At 42.0% G+C, this 17,952-nt stretch overlaps 1 protein-coding gene across 1 annotated transcript in view; it reads right to left on the reverse strand.

Moving 5' to 3' along the window:
- The window catches only part of LOC130906611 (E3 ubiquitin-protein ligase CBL-like), a 42,136-nt gene that overhangs the window by 6,007 nt on the left and 18,177 nt on the right, over positions 1–17,952 (reverse strand). The window contains exons 8-14 of the mRNA XM_057821105.1: positions 16,219–16,350; positions 15,930–16,142; positions 15,491–15,607; positions 15,051–15,340; positions 9,866–10,036; positions 9,670–9,767; positions 9,396–9,581 (exon numbers count right to left, since the gene is read on the reverse strand). Coding sequence (XP_057677088.1) covers positions 9,396–9,581; positions 9,670–9,767; positions 9,866–10,036; positions 15,051–15,340; positions 15,491–15,607; positions 15,930–16,142; positions 16,219–16,350 — 1,207 coding nt within the window. The remainder of the gene's footprint in view (positions 1–9,395; positions 9,582–9,669; positions 9,768–9,865; positions 10,037–15,050; positions 15,341–15,490; positions 15,608–15,929; positions 16,143–16,218; positions 16,351–17,952) is intronic.

Below are 17,952 nucleotides of genomic sequence, written 5' to 3' on the forward strand. Positions count from 1 at the left end.
ACATACGGTACATAAGGACTGTATTTGTTTATTATAACAATAAATCAACAAGATGGCATTAACATTATTAACATTCTGTTAAAGTGATCCATGGATAGAAAGACTTGTAGTTCTTAAAAGTTGAATATTAGTACAAGTTATAGAAATGTTATATTAAAACGCCTCTTAATGTTTTCGTTTTAATAAAATTAGAAACATTTTCAATCAAAAAATAAACTAGTAGCCCTATTCTGTCCTCAATGTGTGTGAGTACACAAATTGACAGATAGCGAACATGAGTTCCAAAAAGAAATCAGACGGTGTGGCAAAGTTGCATGGGCTTTACTGAAGTCATCTCTTTTTGACAGGAGCACGTTTCTTGTATTTTTGTAAAACTGAAAATAACAAGGCAATGTGTCAATAACTTGCATAAATCACAAAATAACATAAAATGTACACACACGTGTCCATTTGAGCAGTAGCACTAGCCAATTAGCTCACAAGCATCTAACAATGTAACTGCATTTCACCATATATGTGAACAAATTCAAATACACATCATCAATAACTATCTAATGCTCATGAATATAAACAAAGGAGGAATATAACTCACAAGCAATGCATGTATTAGACACAAACAGTGTGATGGGGCTATGAGAACTGCCACTGAATACTGGATGCGGACGTTAGCTGGTCTGAATAGCACTGTCTATTAGTGTGAGTTCGCGTCGACATATAATCCCGTCAGAAAAGCGCGCCGAAACCCAAATAATCAGCTGCACTGAATCGCCAGCAGAGGGCGACATTACGCCACATAACATATGCAAGTCACACCCAAGCGCCAGCAGAGGGCGGAAAAACTCCGTAAAACACAATTAACAAGTTGGCCTTTCACTGTACTGACATTTAAATATGTCTGAGTGGGCCTAGTGCGTTAATTGCGTCAAATATTTTAACGTGATTAATTTAAAAAAATAATTAACGCCCGTTAACGCGATAATTTTGACAGCCCTAGAAAAATGTGTGGAAAAGAAAAGAGCGGGAATGCCACGTCGTGATCGTCCACTTCCGTTGTTAACGTTGCGCGGCATGACGTCACTTCCTTAGTATCCGATTGTTGTAGAGACAGCAGTCCATATGAAGCAGATGGTAATACTACCCGCCTACATTATCCATGTGACAACTAATCCGGATAAAAGGCATACTAGTGTAGCTGACACGCTGTATAGTCCAACTAATTACACATTTAAGGCCATTATCCGTCCTAGTGTAGACGTAGCCTCAAACTCTCGGCCATTTTTTTTTTTTAAATACATACATTCATGGAGTCCAGGTGGGTATAAATCATTTTAAAATAATATACTATTTTTGCTGAGTGTGTATTTTCACCAAGTTAGCGTTGTCCTTGTAGACGCTAAAATATGTGCTCATCTGTCAATCTCCATTCAAAATAGTTGGAAACTTTATTTTTTGAGTAAAAGTGTTTAATTTTACAGACGAAAACATTTTTATTAAATGTCGACTAAAACTAGACTAAAATAGTCAGGTTTTCGTCAACAAAAACTAGACAAGGAAAAACACATTTTGAGATAAAATATGACTAAGGCTTAGTTCATATTGCAGGTCTTATTGCACATTTCCGATTTTTTCGTCATATTTTTTGGCGTGCCTGTTCAGACTGCCTTTGTCCATTGAGACCGTTCAAGTATTACGCATGCGCACTACTTTGCAGTGCGACACGCGCTAAGCAAACTGACCCGCATGCACAGAAGCCTCAAAACAAATGACTACACACTAGAGATGTGCCAGTTACCGGTTTCAAGGTATACCATGGTATGAAAATGTCAAGGTTTCAAAACTGCAAAAAATTTCTGGCATACCGTCCCGAAGGTATTAGCCATTTTTTATGTCCCAAAAATGCATGGAAAAAATCCCTCACTTGCAGCTGTAAGACTCAACTCTGCCTCACCGGTTGTTGCTCAATGCTAGTGAGTCAGCTGTGCTACACGATGGCTGGAGGAGGTGAAACTCCTGAACTTTTTTCCCCCCATCAAAGAAAACGAAATCGCTGCTATGGGAATACTTCGGCTACAGAAAAGTTACAGACGGCCGCGGCTTAGAGGAGGCGGGCCAACCGACATATAAAACATGTTTGCGGAGAGTGGCTGCTGAGGAGGCAATATCTCCAATATGATTCCGCATATATGCAAAATGTAAGGTTAGTAAGCACTGTCATTAATGTTTTTCACCAGCTATGAGAGTTAACTCCAGCATGTTTAGTGTGTCTCACTTTGGTAAAACGTATTTATTTTCTCTGGCAAATGTCAGTGTTGAGAAAGAGTGTGGGTATAATGTAAACATGATACGAGTCATACACACGTGCTTTTCATGGAAAATAATTCAATTATTTTCTGATGGTAATAATGTTGGGCTGTGGGTTAGGGCTCACCTAAAGGACTGCATTTATTTCAATTTTATTGAGAATGTACATATTTTTTAACATTATACTGATGTTCCAATTTGCTAATTTGTTTTAAAAAAAATAAAAATCCTGTTCAACAATTTTTTTTAAAACCCAGATATCTGAAAGTAACACATTTTAGAGCTGTAATTGCAATACCGTGATATTTTGGCTTAAGGTTATTATACCATCAGAATCTCATATCAGCACATGCCTACTACACACGCTGGCTGTACGTCATTCAAGGGTGATCATATTTTGATTTCCAAAAACACAAATACACAAATAACAATAATAATCCCCGCTTAGCCTTATATTCAAAGTTTATGTGGATTGATAGAACACATGCACGCTAGCAGTGCAACGGTTTGCGGTTCAAAACCGAACCATACGGTTCGCCCTGTACGGTTCAATATGCCTTTAGAACCGCGCCTTTTTGGTTTTGCAATTACAGTAATTTATTCCGAACGCTTGTGGAATGAATTGGTCAAACTCTGTGTGCCTGTGTGTGACGTGAAGCGCAGCTGTGGAGAAATTCCCGCCCCGCGAGTAAATGTCCAATCGCTGTCAAGCACCTGTGTAATAGGAGCCGAGTAACGCCCTCTCTCGCTTACGAGCGAGGTGAAAGTGAAACAAGAAAGAAAACAAAAAAAGTTATGGCGAGCGGAGGAGTCGACAGACCGATTTTTGAGGAGGCACCGGCTTCTTTCAAATCTGCGGTGTGGCAACATTTCAGTTTCCCCGTGGACTACAATGCAGACGGAGAGAAAATATTGAAGAAAAAAACAAAACAATTTGCAAGCATTGCTTAGCGCTTGTTCCCTATGCTAACGGCAACACTTCTAACATGACTTGGGCACCTCAGCCGGTGTTCTGACAAAATTTGCAACCCATCAAAAATTGCTACCTTGCGGGTTTGCGCATGCGCGTAACGTTAAAAATGGCCACGAATGCGGCGATTCCAAAGTAAACACTACAAACTTTCTTTAAAGAAAGGAATATTTATTTAAGTTTGATCATGTAAAGACATGTACAAAAGTTCTCAGACACATCCTACCGTGTTAGCTGCACACAGTAACTGCACTCCGCGCTCTCATTGTTAACAACTTTGCCGTGTCGTTAAGTATTAATTTACGCCATTTTGGTGTTGCACATGTATGTTTATGATGTATCTAGTTTAGTTAGCACTTTGGATAACATTGAGAGTCCAATTGAATGTAAAAGAGGGGTTTTTCAGCGCCACAAAAGCTTTGGGAGCAAAATTTTATAAGGGAGCAAATTAGGCTCGAGCGTATGACGTGGCACTCGCGAGGTTTCCGCCGCTATCGCCATTTTGGAAGCGAGAAACATAAACAGTGAGGCATTTCAACACAGGTCGCTCTTTAAAAATGGTTGGAAATTATTGTGCGGTAAAGAATTGCAACAACCGATCGAATAGAAAGGAGAATGTAGAGCTCGACGGAACACCATTGAGTTTCTTCCGGATCCCTACATGGAGAAAATGCGAGGGAAAGGTCATATCTGAACTTACCAAACGTCGAAGAATGGCATGGGTGGCCTCGATCAGAAGGAAGGGCATAACGTTTGATTCTACAGTTACACACAGAGTTTGCTCTATGCACTTCCACTCCGGTAAGTTAATTTCGTTTGTTTACGCAAATTTCGGTAACTTTATGCCCTAAGTCGGCCTGTTGTTAGCTATAGCTACAGCTAAACAACTAGCATGCATACATGTGCATTGTCTTCATAAGACATAATTCCTGTCGTCGCTAAATGAAAAGGCTGTGATATTTTGACGTGAGAGAGTGGCAAAGAATTTGTACACAGGCTACATTTTCTGCAACAAAAAATTTGTACATCCGTGCTCACAGACTAATGTAAACACACATTGCCTACCTTTGCTAGAAAGATGGTGTTGCCGTTTGCTATGGTCATAAGGTGCAGATCCCGCACCCATCCGTAGCAAAACTGTTCGTAGCTTTGTAGCGATTTGTAGTTTCGGAATTGCTGATGAGTGTAGTAACATACACCAAACACTAAATACAGCATGATGTCCATTTCGCGTAGTGGTGGAAGCTTGTCGACATCTTTATTCCATTTGTGTTCGGCTTGCTCGTGAGGGTCAACATTGTTCACATCCTTAAAATTGCTCACATATCTGTCCTTCGCCGTGGTAACAAGTTTGTCTCTGTATCAAACTGGCAAGTTTTCCTTAGATTTTTCCATCTTTGGCACTCGTAGTTGAATTGTATTTGCCGTTAAGTTTAAATGTCCCATGATGCAGACGTGCTTCCGAAATGGCTGCGTTGTCGCAAATCTCGCACGATCCCGTGCTGCTGTGACGTAAACGCTCGAGCCTAATTTTGACAGAACACCGGGATCACCCACAGACATTGCGTTCTCAGAGCAGGACAACCCCGAAGATGACACCAGTGAAAACACACGGGTCTATAGAAGAGGCGTTCCAAAAGCCTTACAATATCAGGTCAGAAAAACACAAGAAAATAACCCACGCAGTGGGGATGTGCATTGCAAAAGACATGCAACCATATTCCGTGGTTGAAGATGCGGGCTTAGTTAATTTAATTGCAACGCTTGACCCGCGTTATATTGTTCCCTCGCGGACATATTTCGCCAACAACATAATCCCCGACATTTATGAAATGGCACGCAAAGCCATCGAAGATGATTTCGTGAAATGGTAAATGGTGTTATACTTATATAGCGCTTTTCCACCTTTCAAGGCGCTCAAAGCGCTTTACACTATGTTTTGCCCTGACCGCTGATAGTTGGACGTCCCGTGCTACAGAGTGCTACTACCTAACTGTGACGGTCCACTATAATTCATACCTGTCAAGTTGTACGGTCTCGGCGTTATTTGTACAAGTGAGCACTGATTTTTAAATGTGTACGCCGTACGTTACGTTCAAAATCTGCACGTTTTTCGTGCATTGCGGTTTGTTTGTTTTTTTCATCCGTTTGGATTTGGTCACGCGTTTGGTTTGTAGCAAACGCGATGCTAGGCGGCTCCAATATTTCCTGACTGTGGCCGACATCATACAATCTACGCCTAGATATCTCATGCATATAGAACTACATGCGAAATGACACATGGTAGCGTTAGTAAACAGCCGCCATTTTAGAGCAGTAAACTTCTCAGAAAGGCTCTGTTGTAGTAAACCTTCCGAGCGAACCTAAGCAACTTTTTATCCAAAATACTCCTAAATAGGCATGTGCCGGTATGAGATTTTGACGGTACGATAACCTTGGGCAAAAATACCGCGGTTTTACGGTATCACGGTATTGCAATTATAGCTCCAAAATGTGTCATTTTGAGATGTATGGGTTAAAAAAAAAAATCCGGGGGGGATTTTTTTTTTTATCTTTAGAAACATATTTGCAAATTGTTACATGAATATAATGTAAAAATAAATAACATTTTAAATAAAATTAAAATGAATAGAACTTATAGACTATCCACAGGCACAGCTGCGTTTGCTCAAGATTTGAGCAAGAACAAAAATAATTGCTATTAAAAGAAGAAAAAAAAAAAAAAAAAAAAAAAAACACTTCTAAATAAAATCAAAAAATATTTACTGCACAACTTTTTTTGTTTTTTTGGAGGGGGCAAAAAGCTCAAAGTTTCGCCATTTTCAGCCATTGTGTCAACTCTAGTCTACATGTCATGCCTTTGTGTTAAAAAGACAAAGTTAATAAGTTAAAATATAAATATTGTTGTGTCACGCTTTCATCAAGAAAAAACATTGGGAGTGAGACCTGTCCTTTTCCAGCGAACGTGCATTTTTGGTTAGGGCAAGATCATCTGTCGCAATCAGCGATCTTTGACGCAATTCTTTTTTCCTTCATTCAAGCTTCTTTCCCAGTGGCCATGAGATTTACAGCCTTGACGAAGTTGCTCTCCCAAATAAGACTAGGCTAACATTTTCTACGGTATGACGGAAAATTTCAGTGGTTTTGAAACCGTGACGTTTTCATACCACGGTAAACCTTGAAACCAGTAACCGGCACATGTCTACTCCTAAATCGGCAAAATCTTGACTTGAGTCTATCTTTAAAGGATGAAACAGTTTTGAAATTTTCACATGACGAAAGTAGACAGAGGGGAGAACTAAGGCAAAAACGGGAGCAATTTTATCATCTTTAACGGTTGAGTCACAACATTAAATGAACTCCAAACATAGCAAAGGTTACTATGTTTTTTGGTTTGTTTGTTTTTTTGTTTTGTTTTTTTTTTTTTATGAAAAAAAAAAAACATGAAAGGTATCACCAGTTACTTTGCCAAGTAACTTTTTTACTACTGTGTGTGTATTTCAGTAGTCAGTCACTACACTTGCCAAAGAGCTAAGAGGCATTTTAACAGTCGAAAATGTTTACATTTTAAGTGTTTATTTCATTTTTTAAAAAGCAAAATAAAGGCAGTTTAAAAAAAAAAAAAAAAAAAAAAAAAAAAAAAAAAAAAAAAAGCAAAACGCAAACCGAAACCGAACCCGTGATCCCAAAACCGAGGTTCAAACCAAACCGTGGGCTAACTGAACGATTGCACCCCTAATGCACGCACATTTTGCCCCGACTCGGTCATGTAAGCAATACTGAAATATTGCTTATTTGGCTCACAGAAAGAAAACCCAGCATTATCAGACTTATGCTTCATTTGATTTTATGACTCTGGTCAACACTGCCTCCTGCGTAAAAGCGAAGTTCAAGCTAGGTGCCAACACTATTGCACAGCTACATCGCTGCTGTCCTGCCTACGGCTCTCGCTATTTGCTGACGTACGTAATTGTTGCATGCGTTCCAATTCGGGAGACTTGATAGTTCAAGCATTCTGGAAAAATGTGCCACACATACAAAAGTGACCCAAATCTGATTTGAAGTGGTCCACTTCTATGCGGCTTGTCCCGTTCAGACAGTCATGTTAATGCTTCATTCGAGTCGGATATCACGAAAACATCGGATTCATGCATTAAGACCTGTGGTCTGAACCGAGCCTTAGACTAATTAGTAGTGATGCACGATAATTGATTTTTCAGCCGATGCCGATAATTTCCTCCTCGTTCCAACCGATAACCGATAATGTCAAGCCGATAATTCTATTAAAAGATTTATGTAAAATTTGAAAGTATACAAAAGAGAAAATATTACTGCGCAAAAATATTATTGCTCATTTTTTCAACATCAAATGTGAACAAGTAGTAAATTCCAACATCTAAATAAAGAAAGACTGTCTGACATTGTGTAATGGTAAACTTTTGGCAACAATTACTTACAGAGTAAATACCTAAGTTCCACAAAAATGGCTTTAAAAGTAAGCCATTCCTAACGTATAACATTACTACACAGCAAAAACACAACTCCTTAAAACTAGTTAAATTCCCTTGTTTTCAGTGTAAATCTATTGGAAATAAGTGAAATTAACTGCCAGCACTTCAAGTATATTTCACTCAGATTTCTTGAAGAAAAATAGCCAGCTGAAAATAAGCTTAACAGCCTTATTTTAAGCAATAAATTATATGTAATCCTAGAAAAAAAAAAAAAAAAAAAAACTTGTCAGAAATGTTCTTTATTCAAGAATATGTATGGTTCAAAACATTATTAGAAAGCAATTTTTTCTTGATTTAGGTGAAAAATGACCTTATTTATTACCTTATTTTTTGAGATGTTTGGGCTTAATAAGAACAAATGGCAATATTTAGTTCAAGTAAATGGAATAATCTGGCGCATTCATCTGTTAACTAGTCTTCAACACTCAAACAAAATGGGGAAAATTATTTGACTAGAATTAAGAAGAATGATCTGATTAAGATGTCATAAATTTAAAGCATACTGAATGCATTACTGACTGGATGACTTCTTTGTGTGGTTTGGTGCATGTTACAATTATCAACTAACCACTGCGCTGTCATGATGAACATGCTTACTTGACATCACTTGTCCAAATGTCTGTGGTAAAACTGATGTGATCGGCATGTCTTTCATGAAGAATCGTGGTCGTATAAACTGCATTATTTTTTAATCCAGGGGTTTGGCTATCGGGTCATTTCAGGAATTTCCTCCCGCCTGTGCCCTTCAGTCCGTCCGGCTGCCAAATAAGCACCCGCGCCAGGCCTCTGTCTTGAACCGGAGTGGCGGCGGCAGCTAAGTTCGTACCGGATATCTGCCCACCCCGGCCGGCTCGCTGCGGCGTATTCGGTGCATGGCTCTGCTCTGCCCGCCTAGGGCGAGGCGGCGGCCTGCCGGACCGGCGGGCTCCGTCGGAAGACAGCTACTTGTCGACTATCGGTCTCATGAGGTGTTTAGCCATAGATGGGAGTTTACCACCCACTTTGGGCTGCATTCCCAAACAACCCGACTCCGGGAGGACCCCAGCATCTCTGTATCGTCACAAGCCCCGTAGCTTCCTTTATAGTTTATTTGTGTTTACAATAGCTTTAGCATTCGCGCTAGCAGCAGCCTCGTATTCATTCCAAAAATCTTTGAGATGCAGTTTTAAATGGCTGTTGGGTTAGTGGTGTTCAATGAGGACGCTTTCTTTACGCCTCGTGGAACTTCTGCAGTGCATGTTTTGTAGATAGCGGGAGCGTCGTTTATTTCATTTCACACACGGGAAGATCAACGCACGCTAGTGAGAGCGCCTCAACACTGATAACACCGCCTCCTCTATGAAGCCGTACTCCTCAACCCCTCCTCCTCCTCCCACAGGGGCTTCAGAGAGGGGAGGGGTTGAGTAGGCGGTGGTGGAGAAGTGGAGAAAACTGCTTGGTTGCGCACATTTGGAGGCTAAATCAAGTATATAATTATCGGATTGCATTATCGGTTAATTTTTTTTTATCTGTATTATCTGTGTGACGTCATAACTGCCATTATCGGCCGATAATCATCGGTAACCAATATTATCGTGTATCTTTAATTATCATCCAACTAAGATGACACGTACCGCTTTCTACAGCACTGTCGATGCTGAGCCCGCCGAAGGCGTCGGAGGGACCGTTGGCATCTGTTGGGACTCGCCTGGCGGGCGCCGGGGGAGCCAGAGGGCGAGGGCAGTCGTATTCGTACGCGTCCTCAAAGGAGCCGTCTGATGACTTGGCGTGGTACGCTGCTGCAGAGAGCTGAGGACGCTCTGAAACGCACGCAAGAATGCAACCTGTATCACACCGGAAGTTGTACAGTGCTACGCTACAATTTCATGTGGAGGTCAAGGGCCGTACCGTGATCCACGGCATCAGCCGTAGCCGCCTGCGCTTGGATGTTGCACATGGCTTCATACACTTGTGGGTCGCCCGCATCCACATCTATGCCCTCACCACTGGAAAGAGAGGTGAACCACACAATATGATTAGTGATGAGAGTTGTAAATTTCTCTAGTGGCTGAACGACATTCATCTATCTTCAAAAGACAATCACCTGACATCGTTGTGGTGGTGGTTGGCTTGGCTGGGCGGCGGCGGCACCAAGGAGCCGGTGATAATCCAGGGTGCGCCCGATGCTGGGAGCGAGGTCGGACTCATGTACTCGTTCTCCTCGCTGTCGGTGGACAACTTCTCCCTGCTGGACACGGCTGAAGTCGGCAGGGACCTGTGTAAATTACATACCAAAACCCAAAATCGTCACACTCTGCTCATCCCTTTATTTGGGTCAGTGACTGTTTTTGGTAACGAGAAAAAAAAGTAAATATCAAAAAGGAAGTCACCCAAAAACAGGAAGTGACCCGCAAATGTCCCAAAACAGACACGAAGAGACCCATAAGTCGTCCAAAATTAACAGGAAGTGACCCACAGGAGTTAACTGACCAGAAGAGTGTTTTCTTGTTAATCATTATTCTAATATACAGTGGTATGAAAAAGTATCTGAACCTTTTGGAATGTCTCACGTTTCTGCATAAAATCCCCATCAAATGTGATCAAATCTTCATCAAAATCACACAGATGAAAAAACTGCTTTAACTAAAACCACCCAAACATTTATAGGTTTTCATATTTTAATGAGGATAGTATGCAAACAATGACAGAAGGGGGAAAATATTCAATGTTTTGTGCCCCCCCCCCCCCCCCCCCTTTGGCAGCAATAACTTCAACCAGATGCTTCCTGTAGCTGCAGATCAGTCTGGCACATCGATCAGGACTAATCTTGTCCCATTCTTCTCTAAAAAAACTGCTGTAGTTCAGTCAGATTCCTGGGATGTCTGGCATGAATCGCTGTCTTGAGGTCATGCCACAGCATCTCAATGGGGTTCAAGCTAGACTTTGACTTGGCCACTCCAGAACGTGTATTTTGTTTTTCTGATACCATTCCAAGTTTATTTACTTCTATGTTTCGGATCATTGTCTTGTTGCAGCATCCATCCTCTTTTTAACTTCAACTGTCTGTCAGACGGCCTCAGGTTTTCCTCCAAAACTTCCTGATGAACTTTTGAATGCATTCTTCCATTAATGATTGCAAGCTGTCCGGGCCCTGAGAGAGCAAAACAGCCCCAAATCATGATGCTCCCTCCACCATGCTTCACGGTGGAGATGAGGTGTTGATGTTGGTGAGCTGCTCCATTTTTCCTCCACACATTTCGTTGTGTGTTACTCCCAAACAACTCAACATTGGTTTCATCAGTCCACAAAATATTTTGCCTAAACGTCTGTGGAGTGTCCAAGTGCCTTTTGTGAACATTAAACAAGCAACATAGACAGCAGCATCCGTGGAGTCCTCCCACAAACACCATTCTTGGCCATAGTTTTACATATAGTTGATGTGTGCACAGATAGATTGGACTGTGCCAACTCCTCGTTTTTTTTTTTTACCTCTCTGTATTAGTATTCTGTGCTGAACTCTTAGAGTCATCTTTTTGTGGATGGCCACTCCTTGAGAGAGATGCAACAGTGCCAAACTCTGTCCATTTGTAGACAACTTCTCTGACTGTCGATTGATGAACATCCAGGTTTTTAGAGATGGTTTTGTATCCTTTCCCAGCTTTATACAAATCAGCAATCCTTGATTGCAGGTCTTCAGACAGCTCTTTTGACCGAGTCATTATGCACATCAGACAATGCTTCTCATCAAGACAATTCTTACCAGGTGTGTGTTTTATAGTAGGGAGGGCAGCTTTAAACCACTCATCAGTGATTGGGCACACACCTGACTTAAAATGTTTGGTAAAAATTGGTTTCAATTGCGCTTTGAGTCTCCTTAGGCAGAGGGTTCAACTTACTAATTTTTCCCACTTCTGTCATTGTTTGCATGCTATCCTCACTAAAGTGTGAACACCGATAAATGTTTGGTGGTTTTAGTTCAAGCAGACACTGTTTTTTCATCTGTGAAATTTTGACAAAGATCAGATCACATTTGATGGTGATTTTACGCAGAAATGTGAGAAATTCCAAAAGGTTTAGATACTTTTTCATACCACTGTATGTATTTTTATGAATAAATTCTAAATAAACAAAATGTTGATTACAATAAAATCATATCAGGTTTTCTGTCTGAAAACCAGACATCTTTGGACAGCTTTTTTATGGGGAATAGTCCAACTGACGAGCCAGAAGAGGAGCCTACAACCGTGAAGAAAATTAAAATTTCTCAGCATAATATGTGGCCAAAAGCTCGCAAACAAGGCAATGAAGCCTTTAAAGCTGCTTTGATACATAACAGACTAAACACCATGGATTACTTAGGAATTTTTTGGAAGAATAAAAGCGCGAGCAAGAAGGACAAACAATAACTGAGGGCCACCACATCAACAAAAGCGAATGCATTGAGAGCATCATACCTCGTGGCAAATCGCATTTGTCATGGCCAAGAAACCTTTCAGGATTGGAGAAGAACTAATTACGTCTATTATATATATATATACGTCTAAATTACCAAGGATATTTGCCATCAAGTTTTAGGGGAGGCTGCTATTAAAAAAAGGTTGAAACAGCGTATGGTGAGTTACATTAATCCTCCAATGTATGTTTGTTTTAAGCCCGTCGTGTAATTTTATATTTACTGTATTTTTCTGCCACACATTGCCGGTCTTTGGTGCAAAAAAGGTTGGGGACCACTGGATTAAACAACATTTCTGTTTCCAGCAGCTGTGTGAAGGATGAAAAGTAATAAGGTATTGAATCCAGTTGTGGCTAAACAATAGCATATGACGGTTAAGTTAATTAGTGAATGTGAAAGCGATACAGACCACCTTAAGATCTAAAAGAGGTGTCGTTCAACTAGTTGTCCGTTGACATATAAATGTTATGTTATAAATGTTATGAATATTTTCTAAAAGGTTGAAAAATTACTTAGTGTTGCTATAACCCTCTACAGACCCGTATTTTTTCTGCTGGGCAAAAATAAAAACACCAGAACAAAGTGCAATTTTTTGGTCAGGGATATTTCAGGCTTTTATTGGTTATTGGTTTTTAATGTTAATGTGTTTTTGATGAGAAATGAGCACTTTACGTTATCCATTCTGAAGTTGCTTTTGGTCAGCCATTTCAAAGGGCAAAAAATAGCAAAGAGGGCGTGCCAAACCTCATGATTTGATTTCGATGGGTAAAGTTCCATCTGATCATCTCCCAGAAAGTGGCAATAGCAACTAAATTCAATGTACAGTATTTATTGGTTTACAGACACCAACGAGTCATGTCCTTGAGCAGCATGTTCAAGTCTGAAGGGGTTAAGTACACGTTGTTCAGTGATGTCTTTCGTTTTTCATTTTATTTTGTAGTATTTGAGCGCCTTTAAAGGTGGAAAAGCGCTATATACAGTGCCTTGCAAAAGTATTGGGCCCCCTTGAACCTTGCAACTTTTCGCCACATTTCAGGCTTCAAACATAAAGATATAAAATTTTAATTTTTTGTCAAGAATCAACTACAAGTGGGACACAATCGTGAAGTGGAACAAAATTTATTGGATAATTTAAACTTTTTTAACAAATAAAAAACTGAAAAGTGGGGCGTGCAATATTATTCGGCCCCCTTGCGTTAATACTTTGTAGCGCCACCTTTTGCTCCAATTACAGCTACAAGTCGCTTGGGGTATGTTTCTATCAGTTTTGCAGATCGAGAGACAGACATTCTTGCCCATTCTTCCTTGCAAAACAGCTCGAGCTCAGTGAGGTTGGATGGAGAGTGTTTGTGAACAGCAGTCTTCAGCTCTTTCCACAGATTCTCGATTGGATTCAGGTCTGGACTTTGACTTGGCCATTCTAACACCTGGATACGTTTATTTTTTAACCATTCCATTGTAGATTTGGCTTTATGTTTTGGATCATTGTCTTGTTGGAAGATAAATCTCCGTCCCAGTCTCAGGTCTTGTGCAGATACCAACAGGTTTTCTTCCAGAATGTTCCTGTATTTGGCTGCATCCATCTTCCCGTCAATTTTAACCATCTTCCCTGTCCCTGCTGAAGAAAAGCAGGCCCAAACCATGATGCTGCCACCACCATGTTTGACAGTGGGGATGGTGTGTTCAGGGTGATGAGCTGTGTTGCTTTTACGCCAAACATATCGTTTTGCATTGTGGCCAAAAAGTTTAATTTTGGTTTCATCTGACAAGAGCACCTTCTTCCACATGTTTGGTGTGTCTCCCAGGTGGCTTGTGGCAAACTTTAAACGAGACTTTTTATGGATATCTTTGAGAAATGGCTTTCTTCTTGCCACTCTTCCATAAAGGCCAGATTTGTGCAGTGTACGACTGATTGTTGTCCTATGGACAGACTCTCCCACCTCAGCTGTAGCTCTCTGCAGTTCATCCAGAGTGATCATGGGCCTCTTGGCTGCATCTCTGATCAGTTTTCTCCTTGTTTGAGAAGAAAGTTTGGAAGGACGGCCGGGTCTTGGTAGATTTGCAGTGGTCTGATGCTCCTTCCATTTCAATATGATGGCTTGCACAGTGCTCCTTGAGATGTTTAAAGCTTGGGAAATCTTTTTGTATCCAAATCCGGCTTTAAACTTCTCCACAACAGTATCTCGGACCTGCCTGGTGTGTTCCTTGGTTTTCATAATGCTCTCTGCACTTTAAACAGAACCCTGAGACTATCACAGAGCAGGTGCATTTATACGGAGACTTGATTACACACAGGTGGATTCTATTTATCATCATCGGTCATTTAGGACAACATTGGATCATTCAGAGATCCTCACTGAACTTCTGGAGTGAGTTTGCTGCACTGAAAGTAAAGGGGCCGAATAATATTGCACGCCCCACTTTTCAGTTTTTTATTTGTTAAAAAAGTTGAAATTATCAAATAAATGTTGTTCCACTTCACGATTGTGTCCCACTTGTTGTTGATTCTTGACAAAAAAATTAAATTTCATATCTTTATGTTTGAAGCCTGAAATGTGGCGAAAGGTTGCAAGATTCAAGGGGGCCCAATACTTTTGCAAGGCACTGTAAGTATAACACCATTTACCATTTAACTCATTGAGAACGATCGACATCAAGCTAGATGTCCAATTCAATTTGACTGGGTTACAGTCAAAATGGATTGGACGTCTAGCGCCGTCAATGGCAGCCAATAAGTTAAATTGGTGCCCTATAAAGATTTAATTATAGTGGGTTTATTTATATAGCTCAACTCCTTCCACAATGTATTGCTGTTTTAACAAAGAGAATAGCTGACCTGGCAGCCAGGCAGTAGATGGCATTGGTGGCCGCCTGGGCTTTATTCGCCTCCGCGCCGCCACCTTGAGGCGTGGGCGGCAGGGCGGCGGTGGGCGCCTTGCAGACGGGCCGCGGCACCATGTAGTTGGCGGTCCAAGCTGGAGTGTCTGGCGTGGAGGGCAGGGGTCTCCTCTGGAGCCTGGAGTCCGCCGCCGCCACCAGGGAAGGGCGCTCCGGTGGAGGCGGTGGCGGTAGCTCTCGGAGCGCCGGGGGAAGCGGGAGGGGCTTGTCCCTGTGTGTGGCCCCCATCTGTTTGCGGGAAAAAAGACAAGGGAGGCTCTTTTTAAACTCGGAAAAGACTGAGTAGAAGAATTTCAGGAATAACTAATGAGCGGTTCTAGCAGGCCAAATGTTATTTTTTTCCCTGAGTGGACCGTGTTTAGCGGACTTCAACAAGACCTTAGCACAGGCTCCTTGCCCCAGCTGGTTGTGAGAGTTGGAAGGTCTTTGTTGAAGGAGGTCTAGGCGAGGCGGGACCGGCGGCAGCTGGGAGACTGGAGATGCTGGGCGCTCCACCTACACACAAATTAGGAGGATCTTTTGTGACATCGTTTCTCGCAATGCATCACTGTAACGTGTGGCTAGAACCACCGGATTTTAATTGTTCAACTGCCTTGCATGTTTGGAGGACGATTAAGTGAGGTTAATGGTTCACTCTTACAGTGTGGTATTATGTATAGGGGCCTGATTAAATTAAAAAAAAAAAAAAAAAAAAGGGTTTTCTAATTCACCTGCTAACGGTTAGTAGGATTTTCATCGCCTGCCCAACCTAACCCTATGTCAATGAAGAGCGTCCTATAACGCTCTAAATCTGCATACAGTGTTCGCCTTGGTGTACCTTGCTGCAGGCCAGCCTGCTCATGACAAGGTTCTGGTCCTCCAGACGCTCGTCGTCGTCTTCATCGTTGGCGGCCGCCTCGGCCCGGCCGGCTCCGACCTGGAAGCCGGCGAAAGCACCGCCACTTGCCTTGGGATGGAACGGATCCACCACGATGGGCTCGGTGCCCTTGATTTCACAGCGGCAGAAGGGGCATCCCTGACCTTCCGAATCCTGGTGTCGTAACGGGGTATGTTTGTTAAAAGAGGAGGCGGGTTGACTTGAGCGGGCGGCGCGGGCTGTCCCTCACCTGCCAAGCCGTTAGACAGGAAGTGCACATCAGATGTCGGCACGGTTCGATCTTGACATCCTTGTCGTTCTCGGCGCAGATCTTGCACAGCTGGAACGTGGAACCCATCTCGCAGTACAACTCGTACTGCTCCTACAAGCCGAAAGAGGAAATGTGTTTAAAGTGCTTATGACACCAAAAAGCATGTTTATTTCATATTTTACGCTGTGTTTTATGCTCCTGAATGAAATGGACCGCTTGGATGTGCGTGGAAGCGATCGTTTTATATATTCAATTTTTGAATCCCACGCCATGAAAATGAGTAACTTCCGGCTCCAGCCGCAGGTTTAGGACGAATGCGAATGTGACGTCACCCGGGTCTCACAATACAGCATTGCTTTATAGCATTCAGATGGACTGCGGATTCAGCTGATTTTGCAGATTAATTTGTTTATTTTTTGCATCATGCCAGCCAAACGTGCTGCAGAAAATTGTTGTTGGACCAGGAAGAGGCGTGTGAGCCATTTTGGGTTTCAAAAGATTCCTGTTCACTGCGGAAATTGGCCAAAACAAGCCCTACTAATGTGGGACCACTGGACTTACGAGGAAGTGAGTAAACATCGTATTTTGTATTATGTCAAATACTGGGATCATGGCACACATTTTAAGACTGAGGTGGCTTGCATTTTGTGGCTTATTGTCCACCAAGAATATCACTCGGCCGACGACCGGCGGCTTGTCGCACACCCCCCTGGGTCCCTCGCGTGGCCGCTGGAAAATTGCTATACTAAGCGTATTGCCCTCTTCGTGTACCTGATGTTCTGTCAAATTTTCAACCCCATCAGAAATTGCAACTTTGTGTTACAAATGGCCGCGAATACAGCGATTACAAAGTAAACATTACAAACTTTCTTGAAATAACTTACGTTTGATCATGGACGGACATGTAGAAAAGTTCTCCGCAGACACATCCTGCCATTTTAGTTGCACAACAACTGCACGCTTTCCGTTTACGTCTTCGCCGTGAAGTAAAGCATTATTTTACGCCATATTCGTGTTGACCATGTGGCAGCTACGTGCTCCTCCGACGTCGGCCGGTTTGTCCAGCTGCTTCCCCGGGAAACTAGCTCTCCTGCCCGCAGTCCAACGAGTCCAACGAGCTGTAACTTGCTCACCGCCGGGCGGGTTGTCGATCGGCGAAGACAAGCAATAACCCTGCTGCCATGTGACATGATCCTGGGTAGTTTTGTGTGATTTTTCGCTTCGAAAGCCAATAAAAGACTTTGAAACATCACTCCGTTCGCGTTAGCATGTAGGCTAGCTGTCACGCCTCCTGGTTTGTTTACACTCTCCGAAGTTGGGGCAGGGAAATGACAAAAGCCGGACTAACTCCGGTGGCATAAAATATAGTTTGGGAGGTGCAAGAAGTGGACAGTTTTGACCATTATGAGTACTTTTGCCATATCGTACTGAATTAATTTTTTTAATTTCATATTCCATTTAGCACAAGACTGTTATTTGCCATGACCCTACCATTTATTTAGCAATTGGGGAAAAATACGGAGATAAAAAGAAATATCCTGTAAAAATATTGGAGTAGAGAGACTGAAACAATTACATTTTGCGGCTCTCTTCGTTGCATTTTCCTCGTTCTGAATAATTCCCCCTCAATGGGCTGAATTCTGAATAAGATGAAATCATGACCCTGCCGACGTCATCCTCCTGTTGGGGACGCTACAGCCCTATAATGGTAGG

This window comes from Corythoichthys intestinalis, chromosome 18 (assembly GCF_030265065.1).
Source record: "Corythoichthys intestinalis isolate RoL2023-P3 chromosome 18, ASM3026506v1, whole genome shotgun sequence".
Lineage (NCBI taxonomy): Eukaryota > Metazoa > Chordata > Actinopteri > Syngnathiformes > Syngnathidae > Corythoichthys > Corythoichthys intestinalis.